General features: G+C 41.2%; 1 protein-coding gene across 1 annotated transcript in view; it reads right to left on the minus strand.

Moving 5' to 3' along the window:
- The window catches only part of LOC144610945 (fibrillin-1-like), a 330,240-nt gene extending 303,468 nt beyond the window's left edge, over window positions 1-26,772 (minus strand). Inside the window, exons 1-5 of the mRNA XM_078429975.1 lie at window positions 26,262-26,772; window positions 23,603-23,685; window positions 23,281-23,379; window positions 15,236-15,331; window positions 11,551-11,646 (exon numbers count right to left, since the gene is read on the minus strand). Of these exons, the coding sequence (XP_078286101.1) occupies window positions 11,551-11,646; window positions 15,236-15,331; window positions 23,281-23,379; window positions 23,603-23,685; window positions 26,262-26,434 (547 nt within the window). The 5' untranslated portion in view covers window positions 26,435-26,772. The remainder of the gene's footprint in view (window positions 1-11,550; window positions 11,647-15,235; window positions 15,332-23,280; window positions 23,380-23,602; window positions 23,686-26,261) is intronic.
- Window positions 26,773-27,602: the final 830 nt, after the last annotated feature.

Here is a 27,602-nt window from a genome sequence, read left to right on the forward strand (position 1 = left end):
ATGATGCACCAAAGAGACAGTTTCTGCACTGTGTAACTCAATGGAAGTGCATTCCTGCTTCCAATCTCCAACAAAGACAACTTATATGCAAGGCTTGGCTCTCCAACAGAGATAACTTATTTGCTAGGGGAAAGATTTCCCCCTGACTTGGTATTCCTTGGTACCACATACTCAAAGACTACCTTGTTGTCCAGAACATTCACTTCTAATTCATGTACTTATTTTTTAGATTAAAAAAAATAGTTAAATGGACCCAGTGGAATCCAAATTAAGCTACGTTCCGCAGTTAAATGCAGTTAATGGTATATTAGTGAACTTTCCATCACTTCATTAATAATGCAATAAACTGATGGAACAGTAATTATTTGATTTAGGTTTGATTTGTCCCATTTTCTGCAGACACTACATCCTTGGCAACTTTCCATGTTGAGTAAATGCCAGTTTTGCAATTGTCCTGGAACGGCTTGGCCAATTGTTTCAATCACAAAAAATTCAAGTAGTATTCCAGATTTACCTTTTCCATAACCTCAAGCATGAAATTCTACATCTTTATTATTTCTTTTCCAATTCAGACATTTGATAATTGGGAATAATTTATGTTTTAAATTTTATGTACTACCTTTTTTCACCCAGAGCTTTAAGCAATATTATAGGTTTTATCAGTTATTTTTAATAAGGGTCATGTTAAAATTGAGTTGCATTATCACAAAATTCTTTATTTTCCACCCACATTGACTGCTATATAGTGGTATCTAGTGAAATACTGTTGAAAAAAATGTGAAAAAGTCACCCCTTGGGTTAATATTAAATCTCTCCAGTCTCACCTTAAACCTAAATCTTTGACTCTACTCCTTATGATCAAATCCATTATTTTTCTATTGTGTTTCCATTTTCTATTGAACCGCTGTGGCACCAAAGACTGGAGTTTTTTGGACCTGTGGGGCTACAAAATATTTTTATGGCAACAGGCAGGGGGAATGTGTGGCATGGGAAAAATTGATCAGCATCTGGCCCGTTTAAAACTTTTGTTTGTCTTCCATTTTATTTCCCCCCCATTCTATTTGACTTCATGGCTCAGCTGACATTGAATTCATTTCTAGCTGAGTGATCTTGATTCCAAATTGACAATTCTTATTTAAGATTTAAATGTCTTTTAAATTATCTTTTTAAGATCTACTGCTGGACCTTTCACCAAGATTGCATAATCTTTTGGCGAGTTACCTCTTAGTGAACAATTAACAGAAAAGCAATATGCTTCATTAATTTAGTATTAGAGTAAATATTGAAAGCATCAGCTGATCTGTAGAGATATACTGATTCACTTACACTAGCTTTTGTATTTTGAATGAGAGTGAACTCTAATGTTTCTAAACACTTTAATTCCCCTTCCCATTCCCACACTGACCTTTAGTCCTAGGCCTCCTCCATTGTCAGAGTGAGGCTAAATGCAAATTGGAGGAACAGCATCTCATATTTTGCTTGGGCAGATTACAACCCAGGGGTATGAATATTGATTTCTCTAACTTCAAGTAACCTCTGCACTCCCTCTCTGTCCATCCCTCTGCCACCTAAGTCACACCAGCTTTCATTCTCACCTAGCTACAGCTAACAATGGCCTGATTCCTTTATCATTGTTGCTTTTTTGCTTATCTTTCATTCATTCTATATCATCGTCTATATCTCTCGTTTCCCTTTCCCATGACTTTTAGTCGACCCGAAACGTCACCCATTCCTCTCCAGAGATGCTGCCAGTCCCGCTGAGTTACTCCAGCATTTTGTGTCTATCTAATGTTTCTTTCATCGTTATAGTTGCAAAATCTGGACCATTATTTTGTCATTGATTGATATTTTAACCTGGTGTCAGATTTCTACACTCCCCCAATCATTGGTAATGTGTGGTGAAATATTTAATGGCTATCTGCGAGGCTTCAGTTTAATGTTTCATCTGAATGGAACAGCGCAGCATAGCACTCCATCAGAACTGCACAAAGATTGTGAAAGTGTCCGTTAAAGATATCTTGTGCTCAGATTCCTGCAATCAGCCTTGTATCCATTACTTCATCTCAATTCTAAGGATCGGTAATGAATAATGTTCAAAAGAATGAGAGTAAATAACACAGGAGCAAATGAAAGCAGAGCAATCTGTGACAGTGACTAGCTTTCAAACAGTATAACCACCAGATTATCCAAATGTTCTTTTTACATTTTCAAAAGCAGGTAAAGTTCATTAAACTGATTTTCAATGTCCTTGCTGATCTGAGATATTTGTAAACAGTTTAAATGAATTAAAATTAAGAACAAAATAATAAATTTATCTAGCATAGTTAAAAGTATATATATTTGCACTTGGGTTTTCAATCCAGGTTGGTGAGTCTATTATAAAATGGAGTTGTGTTATTTACACCAGCTGAGGGTGAAGTGTATTTGGCCCCACATAGAACACCCAAGCTTAGTTGCTGGAACTAGTGCAGAATGCCACAGCAGGATGGCCTGTAGTTATGCTAGTTCTCCATTGTTGTCGCAATTAATCTCCATAGCATTTGTGGCTTCCGTTGTGCAGAGTGAAAGTTAAGAACACGTTTAGCTGCAAAGAACATCTCACAGGTAGTTCTATATAATACCAGCAGGTAAAGGAATGATTCAGCTCAATGATAAATAAAAACTGAAGAACTGAGTCTATCCACGTAAATTTAACCGTCCTGAAAAGTGTGTATAATCATAACTGTGTTAAATTGGTGGTTCTGCTACAATGGATACATCTTAATATCTCTGGTGTATTATTTCAGCAACGTTAGCCAAGTACATGCTATTCAATAGAGTTGATTGTTGAATCAGGGAGCAAGATGGTGAAATTACACATTTGAAGAAAATAATCTTAGATATAAATTACCAATTCCCACTTTCAACTTGTTAAAAATCAGTACCCAATTCCCTCATAAATAACATTAAATGTTATTCGTTTGACTACAAAATCAACTTCAAAATCTGATACGTGACATTCCAACAAAATGACTGACCAAAAAGTACCAATTCTGCAGAATCAAAGTACAAACCATTTCCTCACCTCTTTCAAGCAGTTAATTACGAAAATCATATGGCCAAAGAAAGAGGATATTTCATGCAAATCACAAAGTATCTCCCTTACACACAGCTAATACCGTTCATGTTAAATACTTTAATCGCGCTTAAGTTATGACAATACAAAAATGTAGCCTCCCTAGGATCACAGATCATTCAATGTGGTTAAGGATCTTCTGCCAATGCTCTAAGCATCTCAATAACCACACCATTTGAAAAGCACCTTTGATGTAGAAACATCACAAAACCTTGGACTCTTTTAGCAGGGCCATCAAGAGCTTTGCCAAACCCCAGAACAGCAACATGTGCCAGAGTACGTAGATACCAAGAATGAGAATATGAAACAAGATGAATCAGTGCGCATGAGGAGCAAATAAGAGGTGCTGCCAAACTTCATGCACCAACTGATCAGTGGTCCAGCACTGTTGTAGTTGCTTTGGAATTGCCCAAGGATTCTAACCTCCTATTACCTACTCATAAAAGTTGCGGTTGGCTGTGTCAAATTGCCTGCATGGACATAGACTTGTAAACTGCACTGCAAGGTCTGGCAAATATTAAGAAACAGGGTTTCTTTTAAAGAAACCCTGTTTTGAAGGGTTTTGAAGGAACAGCTGTCTGATTGTAGTCTGCCAAGAAGCGTGTGGCGATTCCTGCAGCAAAGGTTATAAATGCCACACAGGCATTCCCAATGAATGATCACTTTGCTGTTAAAGAAGTCTACAGTTCTACTATTAAATACATTACTTTAGCTGTTTTCAGATACTGGGGATTAAGAGCTAGCTTTGCTCATAGATTTTGGCTAAATAGGTGCTCAAAATTCTTTGTTTTGCTTGTTGACGGTGTTAAAATGTATATAATACAATGAAATATATACTATGGCAGTAGCAGCCACATTAAATAAAAATGGGAGTCGTGATTGCAGTCAATTTGGCAAATTTGATTTACCATTCAACCCAGAAGACAAAACTGTTCCAAATACAAGCAAATCAAATATTTTCAATTAATTAGAGCGAACATGCATTGGCCATAACTCAGTAAGCCTGTGTTGCTTTAGTCATTTAATTCATTATACAAAATATGTGGTAAGACTACAAAGAAAACTGCAATTATATACGTCAGCACATTGTGACATCCCAATATCACGAGCCAGCGGTAGAACCTTATGGGCTGGCGGTGGAACCTCGCGGGCCAGTGGCTGAGCCTCGCGGGTCGACGACGCCCGTGGCCGTTGGTGCCTGGGTCGAAGGAGCCCATGACTGGGGCCTGGGTCAGCGCCACGGAAGCATCTGAAGAGGACCAGGCAGTGTTAGTGGAGAGGTTGGTGCGGCGGTCAATGGTGGCGCCGACCGACAGACGAGGACAGACATGTGGAAGTGAGGACGCCGCTACTGAGGGAAGGAACAAAGGAGGACCCGGTGGGGTGGGACCGCCGTGAGGGAGAGGGAAGAACAATGGACAATGGAGACCCAGTGTCGAGGGTTCGCCGTGAGGGAGGGGGGATTTGTAACTTTGTAAGCACCCTTTATGGGCTACTATTTGCATACCTTGGCAAGCAAAGAATTTGTCACGTGACAATAAAGTAAAAGTATTCAATAAATGAAACTGAGATTTCAAACACCCAAGAGCAACTTGTCTTCCCTTTTCTTTCTCCACATCTCCAAATGCAATCAAAATCCCAGCATGTTCAAGTCCCAGAACTTCTACCCTGTACAATGTGAAATAATAAGCATACGCCAGGGATCAATTGTATGAAATACAGAGCTATAATGGAGCCACCACATTTGATTCACTGTGCAAGATCTTGAAATTTTTTTTTTTACCTGGAATACAACATTATCAGCATTAGTAATTAATGACAATTCTGCAATTTGTGCCAGTCAAAAATACATGGTTGTTATTGGGAACACATTATTGTCTTTATTTGATATCAATGGTAACTCTTTCATATTTTGTTGATGCTCTTTCAATTAGTGTTGACAGGCATTCAATTGCAAAATTGTGTTAAAATAATTATATTTCATTTCAATCAAACTGATGTAGCCTCTGAATGTCAGCTGAAAAGGAGGGTCAGTTCACTTCCATGTATTGGCACTGATACATGGTATACTTTCACTTATACCAGCAAAATTTGTATCAAGCAGTAACGTTCAGTTTAAGAATAAGGGGTAGGCCATTTAGAATGGAGATGAGGAAAAGCATTTTCAGTCAGAGTTGTAAATCTATGGAATTCTCTGCCTCAGAAGGCAGTGGAGACCAATTCTCTGGCTGCTTTCAAGAGAGAGCTAGATAGAGCTCTTAAAGATAGCGGAGTCAAGGGATATGGGGAAAAGGCAGGAACGAGGTACTGATTGTGAATGATCAGCCATAATCACATTGAATGATACATTGATTGTGAATGAATGTGATTGATTGAATCACATCACATAGAACAATTGTCTATTGTTCAATTGTTTTGTGTACTGATGCAGTGCTATCTTTCTAGTCAAAAAGGTAAACATATCATGCTTTGCTGTTGGTATCCATGGCAGATTGTAGCGCTTAAACTGTTTAAGGCCCTGACTGCCTAATTTAATGAATACATTTTATTTTTTAAACTTAGGAAACTTTTTGTAATTTTGAAAGTTTTTTTAATGTGAAAATCTAGTTTTTAAACTTTTTAAAGAGGTGCCATCATCACAAAACGTACATTTAATACACATACTCAGTGCAGTGTGATACTGATTATTTCTGAATAACAATTTAAAAAAGCATGTGAAAACTTTCAAAACAAATTGGTTAACAACACTCAAAATTACTGTTCTGATTCAGTATTGTAGTGACTATGCATAAATGCCAGCAGAGATTCTCTAACTTATTTCACAAAGAAAGCAGCTGTACATTGATACTGTTGTCCATGGATCTCCTGACAGAGTGTGTTTGAAAATGTCCAGATCACTTGCAAGTAAACATTATTGACTGAAATGTAATTTAACAAACATTCTCACTTTACCATAAAAGCTACATCCTTTGGATCAAGTAAAAAAAATAATATTGAGACCAGCTGATAATGATAATTGCGGAATAGCTGGCTACTAAACACTGTTTGTTAGCAATTATAATCCTCACTCGACATATATAAATAACACATATCAATTAGTTTTTGTCACAATTCCTGCACATAAACATTTAAAACATCTTAGTTATTTATATATAAAAAAACAAAGATGGAATTGCCATTTCACAGCAGATCATATTGATCCAAGGATGTGTAGGAAAGAGCTGCAGATGCTGGTTTAAATCGAAGGTATGACACAAAATGCTGGAGTAACTCAGCAAGACAGGCAGCATCTCTGGAGAGAAGGAATGGGTGACGTTTTGGGTCGAGACCCTTCTTCAGACTGAAGAAAGGTCTCGACCCGAAACGTCACCCATTCCTTCTCTCCAGAGATGCTGCCTATCCCGCTGAGTTACTCCAGCATTTTGTGTCATTGCTCCAAGGATGACTATCCATAAAAATACTTATTAGGGTTCTGTTAAATCTGGGGCTACTGCCAACTATTCAGATAGAGACGGTTATTCGATCAACCCACACTAAGCAAAGAGTAGTAGCTGGTTAAAAAAAAAAAGGGATTTTAATCTCCACCACTGAACCAACTCGTATTGAAATAACCAATAACGTGCTGCGTTGTATCAATCTTATAAGAGTTCACATCAATTCTTTGATCAGATATCTATTTTAAAACCACATTTAACTATGCCATATATGTTATACGAGAATTTTGCCCGAACAATCTGTGACCCATAGCGCTATGTTTAAAGCCCATAGCGCTGTGACCGGTAGCACTATATTTAAAATCCATAGTGATGCAGCTGACAAGGCTTTGTTTAAATTCCTACACACTAAGCCGACAGCGCTGTTTAAACCTTTGTACGTGAAACCAGCAGCGCCGTGTATATTACCTTTACGTGCCAAATCTGTAGCGCTGTGCTTATTGCTTTACGCGCCAGTCTGCAGCTGATAGCGCTTTGTTTCCAAGGGGGGGGGAGGCCTTGCTCGGATGCAGTCCCCTGCCATTGGTTGTAGTTTAAATTTGGGAGCAGCGCTATTGGCCAGTCATTTCAATAACTGATTTCTGCCTGTATAAAGGTAAGTGCCGGTAAGCCATAGAGTAGTGTATGAAAGAACTACAGATGCTGGTTTAAATCGAAGGTAGACACAAAATGCTGCAGTAACGCAGCGGGACAGGCAGCATCTCTGGAGAGAAGGAATGGGTGACGTTTCGGGTCGAGACCCTTCTTCAGACTGATGACAGGGGAGTGGGTGGGACAATAATAGAATGTATTTGGAGACAGTAAGACTGGTGGGAGAACTGGGAAGGGGGAGGGGATAGAGAAGGAAAGCAAGGGCTATTTGAAGTTAGAGAAGTCAATGTTCATACCGCTGGGGTGTAACCTGCCCAAGCAAAATATGAGGTGCTGTTGGTGCTGTTCCTCCAATTTGCTATGGGGTTCACTCTGACAATGGAGGAGGCCCAGGACAGAAAGGTCAGATTGGGAATGGGAGGGGGAGTTAAAGTGCTGAACAACCGGGAGATCAGGTAGGTTAAGGCAGACTGAGTGGAGGTGTTCAGCGAAACGATCGCCTAGCCTGTGCTTGGTCTCACCGATGTAGAGAAGTTGGCACCTGGAACAGCGGATACAGTAGGAGGTTGGAGGAGGTGCAAGTGAACCGCTGCCTCACCTGGAAAGACTGCTTGGGTCCTTGGATGGAGTCAAGAGGGGAGGTAAAGGGATAGGTGTTGCATCTCCTGCGGTTGTTGGGGAAAGTACCTGGGATGGGAATGGTTTGGGTGGGATGGGACGAATTGAACAGGGAGGTTCGGAGGGAACAGTGTCTGCGGGAAGCAGAAAGGAGTGGAGATGGGAAGATGTGGCCTGTAGTGGGATCACGTTGGAGGTGGCGAAAACGTTGGAGGATTATATGCTGTATGCAACGGCTGATGGGGTGGAAAGTAAGGACAAAGGGGACAGTCCTTGTTACGAATGGTGGGAGGGAGATCAAGCGCAGAACCGCGGGATATCGAGGAGACCCTAGTGAGAGCCTCGTTTATAATGGAAGAGGGGAACCCCCATTTCCTAAAGAATGAGGATGCCCTGGTATGGAAAACCTCATCCTGGGCGCAGATGCGACGTAGCCATAGAGTAGTTCTTGACAAGAAGTGTTTACCGACGGGCTGGGTTGCGATCAGCGCCGCCGACGGATGCCGAGAGAGAGGGAGGTGTGCTGCTGTAAAACGGGCCCCCGCGCATACCGAGATAAGTATTGTTTTTCTTCTCTCTCATGCCAATAAAACTGATTTGTAACTTAACGGACGAGTGTGCCTTTTTTCTGTTCTACTAGTCAGATCCTTGAACCTGTTCCCTTGTAACAATATCTCAACAATAATTCTTGCTAGAATATCAATCAGTATAAAATCAGGGTCCTGCATGCCTGGGCACTGAACTCATGAAATAAAAAAAATACAAGTTCTTACATACAATTCACAGAATGCTCACAGCATGAAAAGGTGTCAGATTCAATTACACCAGAGTGCAAAAGCAATCCAGCCAATCTCTTTCTTCTGTCCTATCTCCAAAGCCCTGCAAAATTATTTTCTCTCAGATACTTATCTAGGAACACTCCAGTTGAATCATCCCCCACTGCTATCCTGGTAGTACTAGCCATTTACCAATTTTTTTAATCCTCATGTCACTTACGTTGGTGAGACCGCATTTAGAATATTGTGCTCAGTTCTGGGCACCATGTTATAGGAAAGATATTATCAAGCTTGAAAGGGTTCAGAAAAGATTGACGAGGATGTTGCCAGGACTGGAGGGTGTGAGCTAAAGGGAGAGGTTGAGTAGGCTATGTATCTATTCCATGGAGAGCAGGAGGATGAGGGGAAATCTTATAGAGGTGTACAAAGTCATGAGAGGAATAGATCGGGTAAATGTACAGAGTCTCTTGCCTAGAGTAGGGGAATCGAGGACCAGAGGGGAAAAGATTTAATAGGAATCCGAGGGGTAACTTTTTCACACAAAGGGTGGTGGGTGTATGGAACATGCAGCCAGAGGAGTTAGTTGAGGCTGGGACTAAAATAGTTAGACAGGTTTGGAGAGATATGGACCAAGCACAGGCAAGTGTGACTAGTGTAGCTGGGACATTGTTGGCCAGTGTGGGCGAGTCGGGCCAAAGAGCCAGTTTCCACACTATCATTCTATGACTCTAATCATTCAATGTCTCCTAGTTTTAGAACAGTTTTCTATCTACACCCACCATGGGTATCCCATCATATCAGTTTGTGCGGCACAGCGTCATAAAAGTGTAATCCTGACCTCCACTGTTTGTGTGAAGTTTGCACATAACTTATGAACAGATGGGTTTCTTTATGAACAAATGGGCTTCCTCTGGGTGTTGTGGTTCCCTCCCTCATTCCAAAAACATAGGAATGATAGATTAATTGGCCACTTCAAATAATCTGCCACTAGTGGCGAGTGGTAGAATCAAGAGGTGGGGAAGGAAAAGTTGGAAACATGGGAAGAATAACATTTGATTAGTGTAAATGGCTGCTTGAAGGTCACCACAGAGTTGGTGGGCCATGGGACCATTTCCATGCTCCATAACTATCGCCCTGAAAAGGCTGTTCCAAGAATCCTAGCATCTCCAATATCTTTTTATAATTGAAACCCCTCAACCATGGAATCATCTTGGTGAATCATTCTGTAACCTTTCCGAAGTAGTTACATTCTGCCTAGAATGTGATGCCCAGGACTCAATGCTACACTCCAGTAGTGGCTAAACCAGTATATTATAAACGATTGGCGACACATATGATAGCAGATGCCTGAATCTTGAGCAAAAAATAAAGTACTGGAGGAATTCAGTGAATTCATGCAGCTTCTGTGGAAGGAATAAACAGATAGGCTTCCAGGTCGGGACCCTTCCTCAGGCTAATGGAGGTGCGAGAAATCGGGAAGCGAGGTGAGGGCGGGGAAAAGCTTGGCAAGTGATAGTTGGATACAATTGAGGTGAGTGTCATTGGGAGATGGGCGGAAAAGGCTAGAGGTGATGAAGAGACATCAAACAAGGGGCATCAAACAAGGACAGAAATGGAATGTAAATGTGAAATGCTAAATTATATTAGCCTGACCCAATGAGTTCCTCCAGCATTTTGATTTTTGCTTTTTAAAAGTTTATTCTGACCCCCTTGCTCATGTTCATCCATCAAGTTATAATCCCAGGATCCATTTTTTTTTAATGTGTATCAACAAAATGTGCACATATACCCTGGTTCTAGCTAGTTTTGTTTGATCTGATATTGCCTTTTCTCACCTTCCCTACCAAAATGTAACAATTTACTTTCTCTAGCGGTAGCGATTGAAAATTATTGGTCATCCATCATTCCAGCTTCTGCCAACTATTTATATCCTGAGATGCAGCTTTTGTACAACATTCAGAGAAACTTTGGTTCGTCTCCCAACCCAAGGGAATGGTGTTTCCTTTTTCAACACCATTGAAAGACAATCACTTAACACTTCAATCTAATTTATCAGCTAATTTAAAAGGGATCTTTGCCTCCAAAATAAATAGACCAATACATTTAAAGAGAAATTTGAAACATCCAGGGCTATGTAGAGGATGGATTGTGGCATTAAAATAGATTGATCTTTGAGATCTGTACAAATACTTTCAACTAAATGTGCTCCATTAACTTCTACAAAAAAAAACATGATTCATCTAGTTCTAATATCATCCCAGTCACATTTCAAATGAATTATTGTTTGCAGTGAATAGTCAATCAACAGCTATTCACCAGCTTAAATAGATCTACATCTAGAAGAATGAGGAGGAGATAAGACTTTGCCTTCCATCACAGTGAGGGTATGCCTGGAGCAATCACTGTGATGGCTGTTTTGTGTAAAAAATTGTATCTGTGTGTCTTGTGCTTTTTGATGTCTGCTGCCGGACCCTGACGTGAGAGGACGCTGGCGTTGAGTATTCGCCGCTTTTCCGTCAGGATAGTTTGTCTGTTTGTTTCTATGTTAATTGTATTTGTAAAGCGCTTTGAGCATGTGATAAGGCACTATATAAAATAAATATATTATTATTATTATTATTACATTCCACCTCTGAACAAAAGGAAATAAAGGAGTGAATTCCTTTTGAAATCCACGAAACAGAAACTTCACAGTCCAACTTTATGCAAATGTACATAATTTGAATAACCTCAGAAGCAGATTCCTCCATCCCATCATTCTGTTGCTTTCACCCATACACTTTCAACTGCTGTAATATTCCTTTAGCGCTGTTCTAATCAAATAACAGGAACCAACATAACCAAAACCCAATGTTGCCAATACTAATAAGGCAACAGCAAATAAAATGGAAAATTATCATATATGAAATGTGCTTTAAAACGTTTTACTGCTGGTTACTGCATGAAAATGTTCTACCTCTTTCACATTGTGCTCCTGTAAATCCATATGTACATGCACAACGATTGGGAGCGACGCATCTTCCATTATTCAAGCAACCTTTCTCACAGGTAGCTGAAAAATATAATTTTACAATAAACAAGATTGGTTTAAAATCAGTTCCATTTTACAAATAAGTGTGTCTGCATACATTAGCCATGCACATTTTCTAAAATATGAAGTCCCTGGTACATGCAGTTCAAAATTCCATGTTCAAATAAGGAAGCCAAGCATGATTTGTCTGATATTGTTTGGTTGATATGCACAGCTTACATCAACTTTACAAAATAAATATATATCAGTGGAAGTATTGAAAGAGATTTTTAATAATTAACTATTTGATTATTAGCTATGCAATACACACTGTACTTCACTGAGATTGAGTGTTTTATAATGCAGACTCCAAACTTTTACAAAAAATGGGCATGAAGGGGAGGTTGGGCAGACAAGGACTTTATTCCTTGGAGCACAGACTCCAAGTGTGATCTTATAGGGCTGTATAAATCAATAACATGAATAGATATGGTGCCTCGCCAACAGTCCGGGTCCTTTTTTGTTATTTTTAGTATGTATTAAAAGTATGTTTTAGTGTTCCATGGTTTGTTTTATGTGGGGGGTGGGAGGGGAGTTGGGGGAAACTTTTTCAATCTCTTACATCGATGGAGATGTGATTTTTTCCATATCGTATCTCTGTCCCCACTGCGGCCTAACATCTTGGAGTTGGGGGCCTTTCCTGGAGACCGACCCGGCGCTCTAAGCCGTGGGAGTCTGCGGGACTTTAACATCGCGGAGCTTGCGATCCGTTTGCCAGGGATCGAAGCTCCAACCGCGGGGCCTGTGGACTTTAACATCATGAAGCCCGCGGTCTCTGGTAAGAAGAGGCCAATTCAGGAGCTCCATGCCGCGGGGAGTTTCAACCGCCCCGACGGGGGCTTCGATCGTTGGCTGCGGGGGCTTTGATCGCCCCGACTGCGGATGGTTTGACTGCCCCGACCGTGGGAGAACAAAGAGGAAGGAGATTGAACTTTATTGCTTTCCATCACAGTGAGGAATGTGGAATCCACTTTGTTGGATGTTTATGCTAACTTTTATGTGGTTGTGTGTCTTGTAGCTTTTGATTTGGTATGGCTGTATGGTAACTCAGATTTCGCTGTACCTTAACTGATACATGTGACAATAAACTGACCTTGGCCTTGAAACCTTTACCTTGAGTAGGGAAATCAAGAACCAGAGGATATAGGTTTAAAAAGAACCCGAGCAGCATTTTTTCCACACTGAGATTGGTGGTTATATCCAGCCAGCTGCTAGAGGAGGTAGTCGAGGCAGGTACTTTAACAACATTTAAAAGACATTTGGACAGGTACACAGATAGGAAGGTTTTAGAGATATGGGCCAAACATTGGCAGGTGGGACTAGTGTAGATGGGGCATAATGGTCGGCACGAACAAGTTGGGCCAAAGAAAATGTTCCCACAACAGAGGGCAAAAAGACACCATTACTCCAGTTACCAATACACGATTCTGTAATTCCTCGCTGATCTGTGCAGAAAGGGGTAATGGGATTGTCCTAGGACAAAAGATCTAATGTTACATGGGGATGTACAGCAGTAATATAGGCAATTAAAGTTGAAATTAATAAATAGAAAAATAATGGAAGGATAGCTGTCAAGTTATTCATGTTCATACCATTGGGTTGTAAACTGCCCAAGCAGAATACGAGGTGCCATGCCTTCAGTTTGTGTGTGGACTGGCAATGGAGGGAGGCCCAGGACAGAAAGGTCAGTATGGAAATGGGAGTGAAAATGGTTAGCAACTGAGAGGACCAGTAGGCAGGCGTTGGCAGACTGAGCGCAAGTGTTCAGCAAAGCGATCACTGAGCCTACAATGTGCAGGAGACCAAATCAGGAACTCCAGACACAGTAGATCAGGTTAGTGTAGGTGCACAAGACCCTATGTCTCACCTGGAAGGATTGTTGGGGAGAAGGCGAGAGAGGAGGTCTAGGGACAAGCGGTTACAGGAGAAAGCACCTAGTGAGAGGGTGGTTGGGTGGGAAGGAATGAGTGAACCAAGGAGTTACAGAGGGAGAAATCTCTCCGAAAGGGGTTGAGATGGGAAGATGTAATTAGTGGTGGGATCATGTTGGAGGAGACTAAAATGTCGATGATGCTTTAGATGCAGAGACTGGTGGGGTGAAAGGTAAGGATCAGGGGAACCATCCTTGTTGCGTCTGTGGTTGAAGTGGGAGCGAGAGCATTACTACAGGATACAGAGGATATGCAGGTGAGGGATCCATCTATGACAGCTGAGAGGAGAAACCACGTTCACAAAAGAATGAGGACATTCCGGATGTCCTCGAATGGAAAGTCTCATCTTGGGAGCAAATGTGGTGGAGACGGACAAATTGAAAGTAGGGGAGAGCATCTTTGCAAGATGCAAGATGGGAGGAATTGCAGTCCAGATAACTATGGGAGTTAGAAGGTTTTTAGTAGACGTCAGTCAATAGTCTGTCCCTTGATGGAGACAGAGCGATCAATAAAGGAGAGAGGGTCAGAGATGAGGGAGTGGGGGCCTGGAACCGGAAGTTATCGAGGAGATGGAGAGCATGCGAGGTGTCTTGGACGTAGGTGGGGAGGGATTTAACCAGGCTGGATAGGACGGAGTCGAGGTAGGTGGAAATAAGTTCGGTGGGACATGAGCAGGCAGAGACAATGGGTCTGCCGGGACAGTTCTGTTTATGGATTTTGGGTAGGAGGTAGAATCGGGCTGTGCGGGGCTGGGGAACTATAAGTTTGGAGGCATTGGAGGGTAGATCGCCGGAAATGGTGAGGTCCGTGATGGTGCTGATGATAACGGTCTGGTGTTTGTCAGTGGGGTCATGGTCCAGGGATAAGTAGGAAGAGGTATCTGAGAGTTGTCGTCTGGCCTCGGTCCGGTAGAGGTCAGCACGCCAGACTACCATAGCACCTTTCTGAGAGTTGTCGTCTGGCCTCGGTCCGGTCGAGGTCATGGTCAAAGGTCTGCATGTTCATGGTCAACGGTTAGGTATGTGATGTTGAAGAGCTGCCGCATGGCTTCAGCATTGTAGAGGTCAGCTTGCAGACTACAATGCCACCTTCCTTATCAGCGCGTTTAATAACAATTTTGGGATTGTTGCAAAGTGAACAATGGGCTGTGCATTCACAGTTAGATTGGAGTGGGTAAGGCGAGTTGAGAAGTCAAGATAGTTGATGATGCATCGGCAATTGAAAATAAAAAGGTCCAGAGAGGGAAGAAGGCCAGCAGAGGGAGTCTAAGAGGAGGAGGAATGCTGGAGAGGGGAAAAGAGGTAGTCACTGGAGAGGCGAGGACTCCTTGCCACAGGAAAAGGCCCGAAGGCAGAGATTGGCGGGCCTGGAATTCATTGCGGTGAGGGTGTTGGAGTACAAAAGTATGGCCTCTGTAGAGGACCGACAGATCTGTATTGGAAGGAGGGAGGTTGGATGGGGGGGGGGTTGAAAACATGAGGGATATGGATCACGTGCAGGCATAAAAGAATTGGTCTCGGTATCATTTCCGGAACAGACACTGTGGGCCCAACGGCCTATTCTTGGGCTATACTGTTCTAGTTTCTAATATCTGGAACTTCATCTGTAAAGATATCAAAAAAGCCTGCAGTAATACTCACGCTGTCCACAGTGTGTCCCAATAAACCCCTTCTGACAAATACAATTATCCTCAGCACAAGAGCCACCGTTCATGCATCTAATGTTGCACTGCTGGACTGTAATAAAAAAAGTTGCATTTAGGACAGAACATAATCAAACTATTTCAACATCCTCATGGATTTGAAAACATAAATGTTAATTACAAATTAAAACAAAATCAAAATATAAAACTGTGACCATATTGCGCAAAATCAGTTTGACCAAAGTCACGCCAGAAGCATTTAGCTTAAAAGGAGCATGATAAACTACAATAAGATATATCAACATGTGCATTTAAATAGGCCAGAGTCCCAGGCAAGCTCCAAAAGTAAACATTGGTGCTTCTGTCCTAGCTTGCTTAAAAGAATATACTTCACCAAGTCAGTCAATACTAGACAAAAATATGACCACCCATACACCTTTATTCTTAATCCAGGCAGTTCCAAGTTGCCAAATACAATTTCCTAAGATTCATCACTGATCAGAAATAAAAGGTTAAGCATTGAAGATTTACTTGTACAAGACAATGAGAAGTAAATTGCTATAACCCAGGTTAACTAACTACAAATATATGCACGCACCACAGTCAATGCTCAAAGAAATCCCATTGCCAGATGGCATCAGCTTTTCCACAAGGAGTTAGTGGTATCACTGAATAGCAATAAAAAATTAATTAAAATGAGCAGTGAAAACTAACAAACTTTCAACTTTAGTTAATATTTCAGCAATTCTTACTAAGTGCCCAGAGAACGGATTTGAAAAATGCTCTTGAAGATGCTGTTGACTAACTTCTTGTAACCTAGCCGAGGAACAAATACTACAACCACAGGAAGAAAGGTGAATTGGAGATGGAAATCCAGCAGGTCACAAATATGAGGATTTATTAAGGAAAAATTTGGATGTGGATAGCACATATTAAAGTTTATCTGTCCTCAGGCTATGAAACAAACAAACAGCAGACAGTGGAGACTCACTTGGCGTAAATGCAGATTTAATCTGCTTCGCCAAATTCCAACTGACATGTTCCTGCCAAAAAAACACATTTTCCTACATCAGTGCATTCCTTCTCCGTTACGCTGCAGCAAAAAAAGTCATTTCTTGGGTTCAAAAGAAGTACTGTTTATGTAAACATAAGTGTTCCCTACATAACCATAGGAAATATTTTTTTAATGAAATTTGCACATCACACCATTTCCTGTTTAGAAAAATGATAAAATCAATAGTTTGTTCGATTAACTTATCGAAAATAATACTTGCATTGTTAGCAATGCACTTGTTATATACTACAATATACAAAATATTGGTAATATTCATCAAAATTGAATACAAGATTCAGGGTGGCGCGATGGTACAGCAGAAGTGTTGCTACCTGACAGCGTCAGAGACCTAGGTTCGTCCCGACTATTGGTGCTCTCTGTACACAGTTTGTACGTTCTCCCCGTGACCTGCATGGGCTTTCCCCTGGAGGTCTGGTTTCTTCCCACACTCCAAAGACCTACAGGTTTGTAGACAAATTGGCTTAGTAAAATTGTAAATTGTCCCGAGTAAGTGTAAGAAAGTGTATGTGTGCGGGGATCACCGGTCAGCGCTGACTCGGTGGGCCAAAGGGCCTGTTTCAGCACTGTATCTCTAAAATAAACTAAAGATATGTTTTGCAGGATAGATGCTGTATAAATTAATTTACAGAAAATTTATTGGCCAATAAATTTTCTGTAAATTAATTTATACAGCATTGGCTGTAACAGGATCATTATCTTCCAAGTCCATTCCTATCAGCAGTTTTACCAGTATTGCAAATAATGCAACACAATTTCAGAAGCTTAGGACCGGTTAAATTGTCCGTTAATAATCAATTAGAGGGAGTTTTCTGTTTGAGTATAATATTCACTGAGAATTAGACGAACTCTATCCAACAAGAGCGTTTTAAGTTCAGGTGCATATTCTGAAAAAACATTCAGTAATGCATCATGTCAGGCAGTGCAATGCTCAGCACCTTTAATTTGGTCAGGATGGTTGTTTAGTACACTAAACCCTCGTTATAACAGATCATTGAGGGGGAATGGTGTCCATTATTGCCAATTATCCGTAATAACAGAGTACGGTATTATCGTTGTATATAGTTGAAACAAAGAACTGTAGATGATGGTCAATACACAAGGTGCTGAAGTAACTCAGCAGGTCAAGCAACATCCCTGGAGAATACGACTAGGTGACGCTGGGACTCTTCTTCAGACTGATTGAGGTCGTTTCACCTCAAAACTAGGCACTGATGCCGCTGGTCTGCACCAGCAGGACGCTCTTCACGTGACTGTTGTAGCTCACAATGCATCCCCAACACGCACTCTGTCACTGTGAGGCTCGCTCCCCTCACACCTGCTGCCACTTCAGGTGAAGTATGCCGGCGGCCTGAGGGGGGGGGGGGGGGGGGGGGGAAGGAGGAGTAAGGAGACGGCGGTGGGTGCAAGGAGAAAAAAAAAGGCCGAGTGGACAAAGCAACATGAGGAAGCAACGGCAGTTGAAGTCAGGGCTATAACTAGCCAGTGAGATGATGCGATCCAGGGGTGGGTCAGCAGGTCCGTCCGCTAAATCCAAAATCAGTTATAAAGGGTACCTTAAATCGAGGATTTATTGTATTATTAAATATACCTTTCATTCTTTTTCCCTCATAAATCCTAATTCAATATATGTGCAGCCCAGAGTTGGGTGAATAACGGAAAAGATCTGAGGTATTGTAGATCAGAGCCAGTTCAGGTTGGCTGTGATTGAGACAGATTATAATTTTGTACCAAAATAATCTTCTAATTTATATGGTGTCTTTAAGCATTGCAAATATCACTAGGTTCTTGAGTTATCAAAAACATTACAAAATTATACAACCACAGAATAAAATTGATACAAATAATGTGGAACATGTGATATAGTCAGATACAATTAAGACACAATAGAAACAGGATGAAGTTTACCTAAGGCAATGCCAAGTGTCTGAGTGGTGCTATAGCAGTAATCCAAGGTTAAGAATTTGTCAATAAAAGTAGAACCGAAAGGGAATCATTTAATGTAATGGATTTATAGAATTACATTGAAATATTACACAGAAACAAGTCACTTCCACCTAACCTTTACTAACGTTCACCTAATCTTTATACTAACAAGTGAGCATCATACAGCAAAGAAAGGAGCCCCATGTGGACATGCTCACCCCGCCCACAACACTATTGTATCCACCTCAGCTGATCCCATTTAACCACATTTGGTCTATATCTTATATGCCTTGGCAATTCAAGTACTTATCAACCTGCTTATGCTCCCAAGAGTAAACACTTCCACCTCTTCAGACTGCGTTCCAGACTCCAAATCCAAAATACTTTTACTCCCCACCCTCCATTTTATACACCACTTTCAGGTCAACCTTCTCTACTCCACGAAAAACAAACCCACTCTATCCAGTCCCTCCTTATAAATAAAAAGGCTCCATTCCAGGGAAATCTACTTTCTATCCACTCCAGCATAATCAAATCCTTCCTAGAGCATGACAATGAACTGCACAAAATACTTCAGGCCTTGGGTTGAACGTCACACCCCTTACTGTTATAGCGGTCAATCAGCAATAATGGACTCAATTCCTAGAATTATTAGCTCCTCTTAATTGTCGAGTCATACAGCATGCAAACAGTCCCTTCAGCCCAACTTGTCCTTGCTAACCAAGATACCCATCTACACTACTTATCTGCGTTTGACTTGTATATCTTTCTAAACCTTTCCTATCCGTGTAGCTGTTCAATTGTCCTCTAAATGATGTTATTTTAGCTGAGTAATATACTTATTAAATCTTTCCCTTCATCTTAAACCTTTGCCCACTGGATCTTGTTTCCTCAACCCTGGGAAAAAAATTGTATGCAATTTTCCATGCCCCTAATAATTTTCTACCTCTGTAAGATCACCCTTCGGTCTCCTGTGCTCAATGAATGAAGTCCCAGTCTGTCCAATCTCTCCCTTAAGTCAGTCCCTCGAGTCCTACCACATCCTCAAATCGTTTCTGCACTCTTTCCAGCTTAATGGTATCTTTCCTATAGCAGGGTGACCAAAACTCAACACAAGTGAACACAAACAAATGAACACAACTGGACACAAATAAATTAGGATTTTATATTGCACTAAACGACCCATGGACCCGTTAGGTTCCCGTTGTGACGCCAGCGATCTCAAAATGGCTCAATATAATCTCAATATATATCTTGTATATCCATCCATCTATATATATATATATATATATCAGGCATGTATGCGAGTGTCAAAAAAAGAGGAAAAGAGCCGAGCGCTTGCGCAAGGCATACAGCGGGGGTCAAAAGATCGGAAAATTTACACCAAAAAAAATCGCGTTTTTCAAGCCTCTTTTAGTGCATTTCAAAGTAAAAACAGACATTACAAAATAATGTGAATATGTTACTGTAAAGCCTTCTTCACCAATCTGTCCACCTGTGATGCCACTTTCAGGTATGTACTAGTACTCCTCGGTTCCTGTTCTACAACACTATCCTGGGCCCTACCATTATAATATCCTACCTGGTTGGACTTCCCAAAATGAAACATCTCACACTCATCGGAATTAAAATTCCATTTGTACAGCCCACTTATCAAGATCTTAGTGCATTTTGTAATAATCTCTTCACTGTCTACGATACCATCTATTTTAGTGTCATCTACAAACTAACTAACAATGCCTTATACTTTTTCATCCAAATCATTGTTATAGATGACAAACAACAAAGGGCCAAATATCAACTTCTGAAACACACCACTAGTAAGGGTCTTCCACTCCGAGACATCTTCCACAATCCCCCTCTGTTTCCTACCACCAAGTCAATTAAGCATTCGATTATAGACACAAAATGCTGGAGTAACTCAGTGGGACAGACAGCATCTCTGGAGAGAAGGAATGAGAGGACTGTGAGTCAGTCTGAAGAAGGGTCTCGACCCGAAACATCACCCATTCCTTCTCTCCAGAGATGCTGCCTATCTCACTGAGTTACTCCAGCATTTTGTGTCTACCTACGATTTAAACCAGCATCTGCAGTTCTTTCCTATACATCTTATACATCCAATTAGCTAGCTCTCCCCGATTCAGACCTTCCAGAATAAGCTGCCATGACGAATTTCATCAAAGGCCTTGCTGAAGTCCATAAAGACTATCTACCACCCTGCCACATCAGCGTTTTGGCCCTAAAACAAAAATTCAAATTGAATTCTAGAGACAAGACTTCCCACGCAGTCATGTTGGCTGTCTCTAATCTCTTCCGTCTTTCCAAATGTATGTATATGTCTTATTCCTCCGAATTCCCTCCAGTACCTACCACAGATGTCAGGCTTATTGGTTTATAGTTCCCAGGTTTTTATTTGCAGTCTTTCTTAAATACCCAGTCTTCCAGGACTTCATTTTTGGCTGATGGTGTTGCATAAATCCCAGGCAGGGCTTCTGCAATTTTTTCCTCTAGCTTCCACGGAGTTTTAGGATTTGCCCAATCAGGCCCCCGAGTGTTATCTACTTTCTTATGTTTCAAGATGCCCAGCAGCTCCTTAAATGTAATACAGACTCTAACCATTAACTTCCCCCAAGTTACAAAAACTCATACTTAAAACAAAAGAAAAAACAATCGAGCCTAATCGTCCATTTCTGGCAAGTAATAATTTCAATTCTAGTTTTTTTAAGAAAAGCCATTATCACTTCTTGCATCTCATAATTTATTGATCATGTGTTGTCCTAACAATCTTAACATAAATTCTTCATTTTTCTTGTCCCTCCCTCTAGATTAACCTTTAGTAGTTAATTTGCCTTTTTAAGGACATCAGTCTGCTTAGAGATTTGCACTTCCATGCTTTTATTTTGGAGCCAAATTAGAATCTTTTCCATATTATGCAACCTCATTTTTTTGTAAAATGTAATGCCTTCTACTTTTTGTCCTGGAACTAATTTCCCATGTGTATGTATACAAGTCATTAATAAACTTGCAATCTGTTACAGACCTACTCAATACCGACTATCCCGCATCTCAAATTTTGTATTATTGGCAAATTTAGAAAATGTTTTCAATTCCAAAATTTTAATGGTAGAATTGGGCGCGGTGGTGCAGCGGTAAAGTTACTGCCTTACAGAGGTTGCAGCACCGGAGACCCGGATTCGATCCCAACTATGGGTGCTGTCTGTACGGAGTTTGTACGTTCTCCCCGTGACCGCGTGGGTTTTCTCAGAGATCTTCTGTTTCCACCCACACTCCAAAGACGTTCAGGTATGCAGGTTAATTGGCTTGGTGTGTAAATTGACCCAAGTGTGTGTAGGATAGTGTTAATGTGCGGGGATCGCTGGTCGGTGCGGATTCGGTGGGCCGGAGGGCCTGTTTCCGTGCTATATCTCTAAACTAAAACTAAACTAAACAAATTGTGAACACTTATTCCAGAATAATCCATGTCCCCACATTCATACCACCCAAAAGATCTTTATTAGTCAGCTTTTCATTCATTCTGCGAATAATCCTTTGATGCTGCATGCTCTGAATTTATCCATTAATCTATTAACAACACAATTTTGAAGGCCTTTTGAAACCTAGATAATTCACACCTATTGCATCATAAGATTTGCTCTCTATGTGCTTAAAGATTTTAAAGAGCTGGGTCAAACAAGATATTCTATTTTACTTACTATTGTATTAGGACAAAGTGGCAGTCATTTGTCCCTGCCATTTTGCCAGTATATCAATCTCATTAGATCCATTCATCTTTCCCCTCATTTCCCAGTATCCTTTCAATTTATTCTCTCTTAAATACTCATCAACTCTTTGATTCTTTTACAACAAGACTACACAAAGTGATATACATTAGCCAGTTCACTGATCCGCACATCTTTGGAATGCGAGGAAACTGGAGCACCAGAAAAAATCCACATTTGGCTCGAAGGGCCAAATGGCCTCCTCCTGCACCCATTTTCTATGTTTCTGTTTAACAGAGATAATATGGAAACTCCACATAAACAGTGACCATGGTCAGGATCAAACTCAAATCTCTGGAGTTGCGAGGACACACTGCTATCTTGCTTTTTTGTTTAAGTAGGAATGCCATCCTCTTTCCTACAGCTAACATCAAGCTGACTGATTTCGAGGCAATATAGAAAATGACAAGATGGAGTTTAGAAGGACGAGAGGAGACGAATAAAATTATGAAAGGACAGGACAAGCTAGATGCAGGAAATTTTTTCCCAATGTCGGGGGAGTCGAGAACCATGGGGCACAGTCTAAGAATAAAGGGGAGGCCATTTAAAACTGAGGTGAGAAAAAACTTTTTCACCCCGAGTTGAGAATTTGTGGACTTCTGCCACAGAAGGCAGTGGAGGCCAATTCACTGGATGAATTTAAAAGAGTTAGATAGAGCTCTAGGGGCTATTGAAAACGAGGGATATGGGGAGAAGGCAGGCACAGGTTATTGATTGTGGATGATCAGCCATGATCACAATGAATGGCAGTGCTGGCTCGAAGGGCCAAATGGCCTCCTCCTCAACCTATTTTCTATGTTTCTATGAGATCTATCAGTGGCTCAAAAAAGGGCAAGCAAAAAGAGTTTATGTACAAACAAACTTGCATCAACCTTTCATTTTCTTGACCTCTTGTAATTTCAAAGCAATTCAAAGTTAATGCAACATATGAAATGCAGTCACTGTTCTAATTATGAAAAATGGCAACCACGACAATAACAAAATAATCAGTTTTTATTTTACTTATCAGAATATCGTCATGGAATCTTTTGCTTTTATCCAAGATGGCAGATAGAGCCTTAGTGCGCAAACTGAGGAGGATGAATTGTTAAACTATCTTTTATCCTGCTTCACACAATCTGCCTAAATTTTAGTATTCAAGTTTCAAAAACGGGCTTGAACCCGATTCAGACTCAAGGGTGTGCCAACTGAAACATCAGCAACACAAAGTTAACCATTCATACAAAACAAAAGAATTATTTCATAAACAAATCAAAGTTAACTCACTTGATTTTGAACCACAGGTTGGTGCTATCTGACCATTTGGGCACGTACAGATGTTTGGTCGTGAACAAAACCCATCGCCACACGAGTTCCTGCAAATTGCTGAAATAAGGAAAAAGCACATCTAAATCCAACTCCTTGCTTAAGACTCCTTATACAAAATAAGTTTAAATTACAAAATATAACACAGATTATAAAAATGAAGTCCTCTAGGATTTCATTAAATGCATTCTTCTCTATTAATATTGCAGTTTAATCGAAGTTGTTTGACCTCTAGCATTAATTTATAACCATCTGCTAACCCATTCTTCATTTTCTCACTTACGGACAATACATTGATTTCCTCCCGGCAATGTTTTCCATCCTGGGCAGCAATATGAATGGAAACGTGATCCACAGACATTCGGCCTAAAAAAAAGTAAACTAATTAACCAATTTTCAAAGGTTTCAAAGGTCTTTTATTGTCACGTGTACCAATTAAAGGTATAGAGATATCCGTATTACCATACTAAAAAAGCAACAAGATACACAACTACATAAAAGTTAACATAAACATCCACCATAGCAGATTCCCCACATTCCTCACTGTGAGGAATTTTATTCTCAGTTTAAACTATTCAACTTTAAATGTGCATCAATATTGCTGGATATAATCAGAATGACAATGCAATTTTACCCATGACAATCTATGTTTGGGAACCATGCAAGAAAGTCCAATTCCCTGGAAAATCACTGACATAGAAAATCTGTTATATCACACATTTCAAATCTATCATCGCTGCCTTTAATCTAGATCTGTGCCTTGAGCAATTCAAAGCGATCAGTTGTCATTCTTATGGCATGAACAACTGAAATGTGCAGAGGTTGATGCATTAAGGCACCATTAGCATCAGAAAACACCTAGTCACTCGCACTGACTCCCTAATAGGAAAGACCTGATTGCTTCAGGAAAGCATCACGACTGAGGCTCAAATCATGAAGAAATCACAAAGACCTACTCAACCGCATTTTGAAACTTTCAGACTTTGAAACTTTAATACGCAAGCTGTGATATTGCATTAAAGGAACGTGAAATTGAAAAAAAGATCATTTAAACATTCATAGCAGACCAATGATCTACTATGGAAATTAAGATCATGAATACAGTTTTCAAATAAGCCATACTACAAGAATCTAACTTCCCCACTGGTGGAAAGTGTGTTAAAATAAACCATTTTCCAAATGTCATGTTCATGGTCTGCTAGGCTACATGCCTAGTGGTCAATCGTGTGACCAGTGGTCAATCATGATCAAAGTCCTTTCAAAATTAATTAATTGGTTGTCAACTGAATAAAATTACCTTGCATATGTGTAGGAAGGAACTGCAGATGTTGGTTTAAACAGAAGATAAACACAAAAAGCTGGAGTAACTCAACTGGAGTAAGAGGAAAGGGAGACGAGAGATATAGACGGTGATGTAGAGAAATATAGAACAAATGAATGAAATGTATGCAGACCCGATAAAGCACTGCACAAATGCAACCTTTACAAGCAGATGCTCGTTGGACCGTCGGGCCCATGTCAACTCCGAAAAAATGACCCGTCTAATTTCATTTGCCTTCCTTCGCTTTCGTTCATATTTACTATAAATTTAGAAAAATAGTTGTGAATGGAGGCTTCTCAAGATTACGCATTCCAATCCAAGACAGTCTATTTGTTTTTGACTTGTATAATCGAATGTTCAGAAGCTGATCGACTGCAAATCCAGTACCATCAAATTGAACTGGCTTCATTGAAACTTGTAGTGAATGGGCAACTATAACACTGTGGTGGCGTAAGAGAATGAACGTTGACATGGTTTTCACATACAATCTTTATTACGTTTAATCTTAAGCAGGCTATATATAACACCAAAGTTTCGTTAGTTTTTACTGAAAATATCGTCAGTGTGTTGAACGTGCAAGACGCGCTCGCTTTCATTTCAATTTTCAGCCCAAGGTGTTGAAGCTAAATCCCGGTCCTTTCCCATCGGTCTCCAGCCTGCGGAACATGACTGCAAACTGAATCCAGAGAACAAACCAACTACTGTACTACGAGCTCGATGGGAAATATTACCGTCACCAAACCCTTCCTGAGACAGAATAAGCCTGTGTAAGCAAAGCACTTTAAACGCGATTTCTTAGTCCTGGCACATTTGCAACAACGTTTGCAATAATGAGTAAATAATTATCCAAAACACTTCAAATTAAACGACCACAGCTCTTTCACGAGGATGCAGTGAAACTGCGAACAGAAAATAGCCCGGGCGATCACCGGCTGGGAAAGGAAACGCGTGTAACGTTCAATGTTCGGAATAACTTGTTATCGCCAAAGGAAATATGACGCTTTACCTAAAGTTATCGGACTGCGGAAATTTTCACGGCGGCACCCGATGTTGCATTTAAACCCGTAGACCAGTTGCAGAGTGGAAGGCGTGTAATACTTCCAGCGCACTGCAGTCCATCGGCTAAGCAAGGGGTTAAAAGTCTGCACTGAGGCAGAGGTGCAGGGGGGAGCTGCCCCGTACCTCCACCTCCCTGCAGCTTCCCATCCAGGAACCTTGTGCTGAGGAAAGGGGAAAATTACGGCAACAGATCTGCTGATGTGGAAATGTACCAACTCAACGAAAACTTTGGCCAAACATGTCCCTCAGCAACAACTCCTCCCGACCACAGTTGCCTTCGCTGCTGTAGTTTTTAAAACATAAAACTTTCATTAATGCACCATACGCGCCAAGTTGTTTTTAAACAGAAATTGCATGGTTTTAATTAAAAAGTCTGCTTTGACGTCTATCCTACATTTTGCTGCGCACAGCGCAACATTTCTACTCCAGTTTCGACCCATGGTCATTCTCTGGGGATTAAAATTTCTCATTTACATTACTTTTTCGGGCAGAGGAAGAATATAGAAGTTAACAATACAGCGAAGAGACTTTTTTTTAATTTTAAAGTAACGGTAATATTTACCCTTTCAGTGCATCCTGGTTTGATCCTAGTCTTCTTGACCTGCTTGTATTCTTCTGGTTGTTGTGCCTCGCAACACTGGGATCTTCCTCTGCCGCACCTACACTTGTTTGCACCGCAATGTATAAAAATGTTGTAAATCCCACGTAAACCTTCAGCAGCCACCGAATCCACATAATGTAGTCGGGGCTGGGCTCCCTCCCGTCTCAACCAAACAGTCCGTGCTCCACGGGAGAGAGAGGGAGGGGGATGCTAAACACAGCTTGATTTCAGCGATTTGCACCTCAGCCTCAGGCAAAAATCAAACTTTAAAAAGAACGTCCTCAAATATCCTTCAAAAGCGAACCGATGGAAAAGTTTTGAAATTTTCTAAAAGCTTATATAAACACTTTCCGTTCAGTTGCAATTGACAGGGGATAAAACATGTGGAAGTAAAACTATTTTAATCGGTTTAAAAAGCTGCCTCAGCCTCCGGACTGCCTCGTTGACTGCGGGCGCTCGCGAAGCGTCTGCTGCATTGCATGGACTTCGGCTGCGCGGGAGTCCGCTCGCGCTCCACTCCCCCACCAACCGCCACCTCCCACTTTGCCGCGCACCCCCCACCTCCCCTCCCCTCCCCTCCCCGCCCGGCCGTTGCGCGCGCTGCTCTCGCGAGAAGCCGCGGCGAGCGCGGGCTCCAACGGCCGCTGTGCGAGGACGGCGTCGCCCGCCTGTCGGTGGCAGGTAATCGGTCTTGAAGTTGCCCAGCCAGGGAAAGTGAAGCAGGGTTGGCTGAGAATGTTACGAGGCAAGTTCGTTTTCGGACTCTTACATACAAGTGCTTTCTGCCCAGAGCAGTTTATTAAACATAGTACAATCAACAGCAGGTGTTCCCATTCGGTATAGCGCTATTGTCGATCACACGACGTCGCCCTCGATTCGAGAAAGGTCAGTCTGGCACTTGTATTTAATTAATTGTTGGGCTTGGTCTTGCTACGCAAGAAATTCAATGGTACCACTGAGTTGAGACAGAAGATCACGGTGTTTATGATTCCTCTTAAAAAAGAAGAAACCAGTTTGCCCCTCATGTCCATGCACGGCATGTATGCACTAATTGCATTGTTGGATATGACTTTCTTCCATTTCAGTACCTCTGCCTCTGGCGGGAGCATGAAGTAACCAAGTGGAAACAGCAGAGGTGTGCCCACTCCTCAAACTACCTGACTAACACACAGTGCTGGAGTAACTCGGGAGGAAAGATAGCAGGTATCTTTATACCTGGGAGAGGGGTAGGGGTGATGCACGCCGGTAGTTGATAGTTGCACCCATAAGGGGCAAAGGATGATGGGCAGAAGGTGGGGGTGG

Source organism: Rhinoraja longicauda, chromosome 38 (genome assembly GCF_053455715.1).
Source record: "Rhinoraja longicauda isolate Sanriku21f chromosome 38, sRhiLon1.1, whole genome shotgun sequence".
In the NCBI taxonomy this organism is placed as follows: domain Eukaryota; kingdom Metazoa; phylum Chordata; class Chondrichthyes; order Rajiformes; family Arhynchobatidae; genus Rhinoraja; species Rhinoraja longicauda.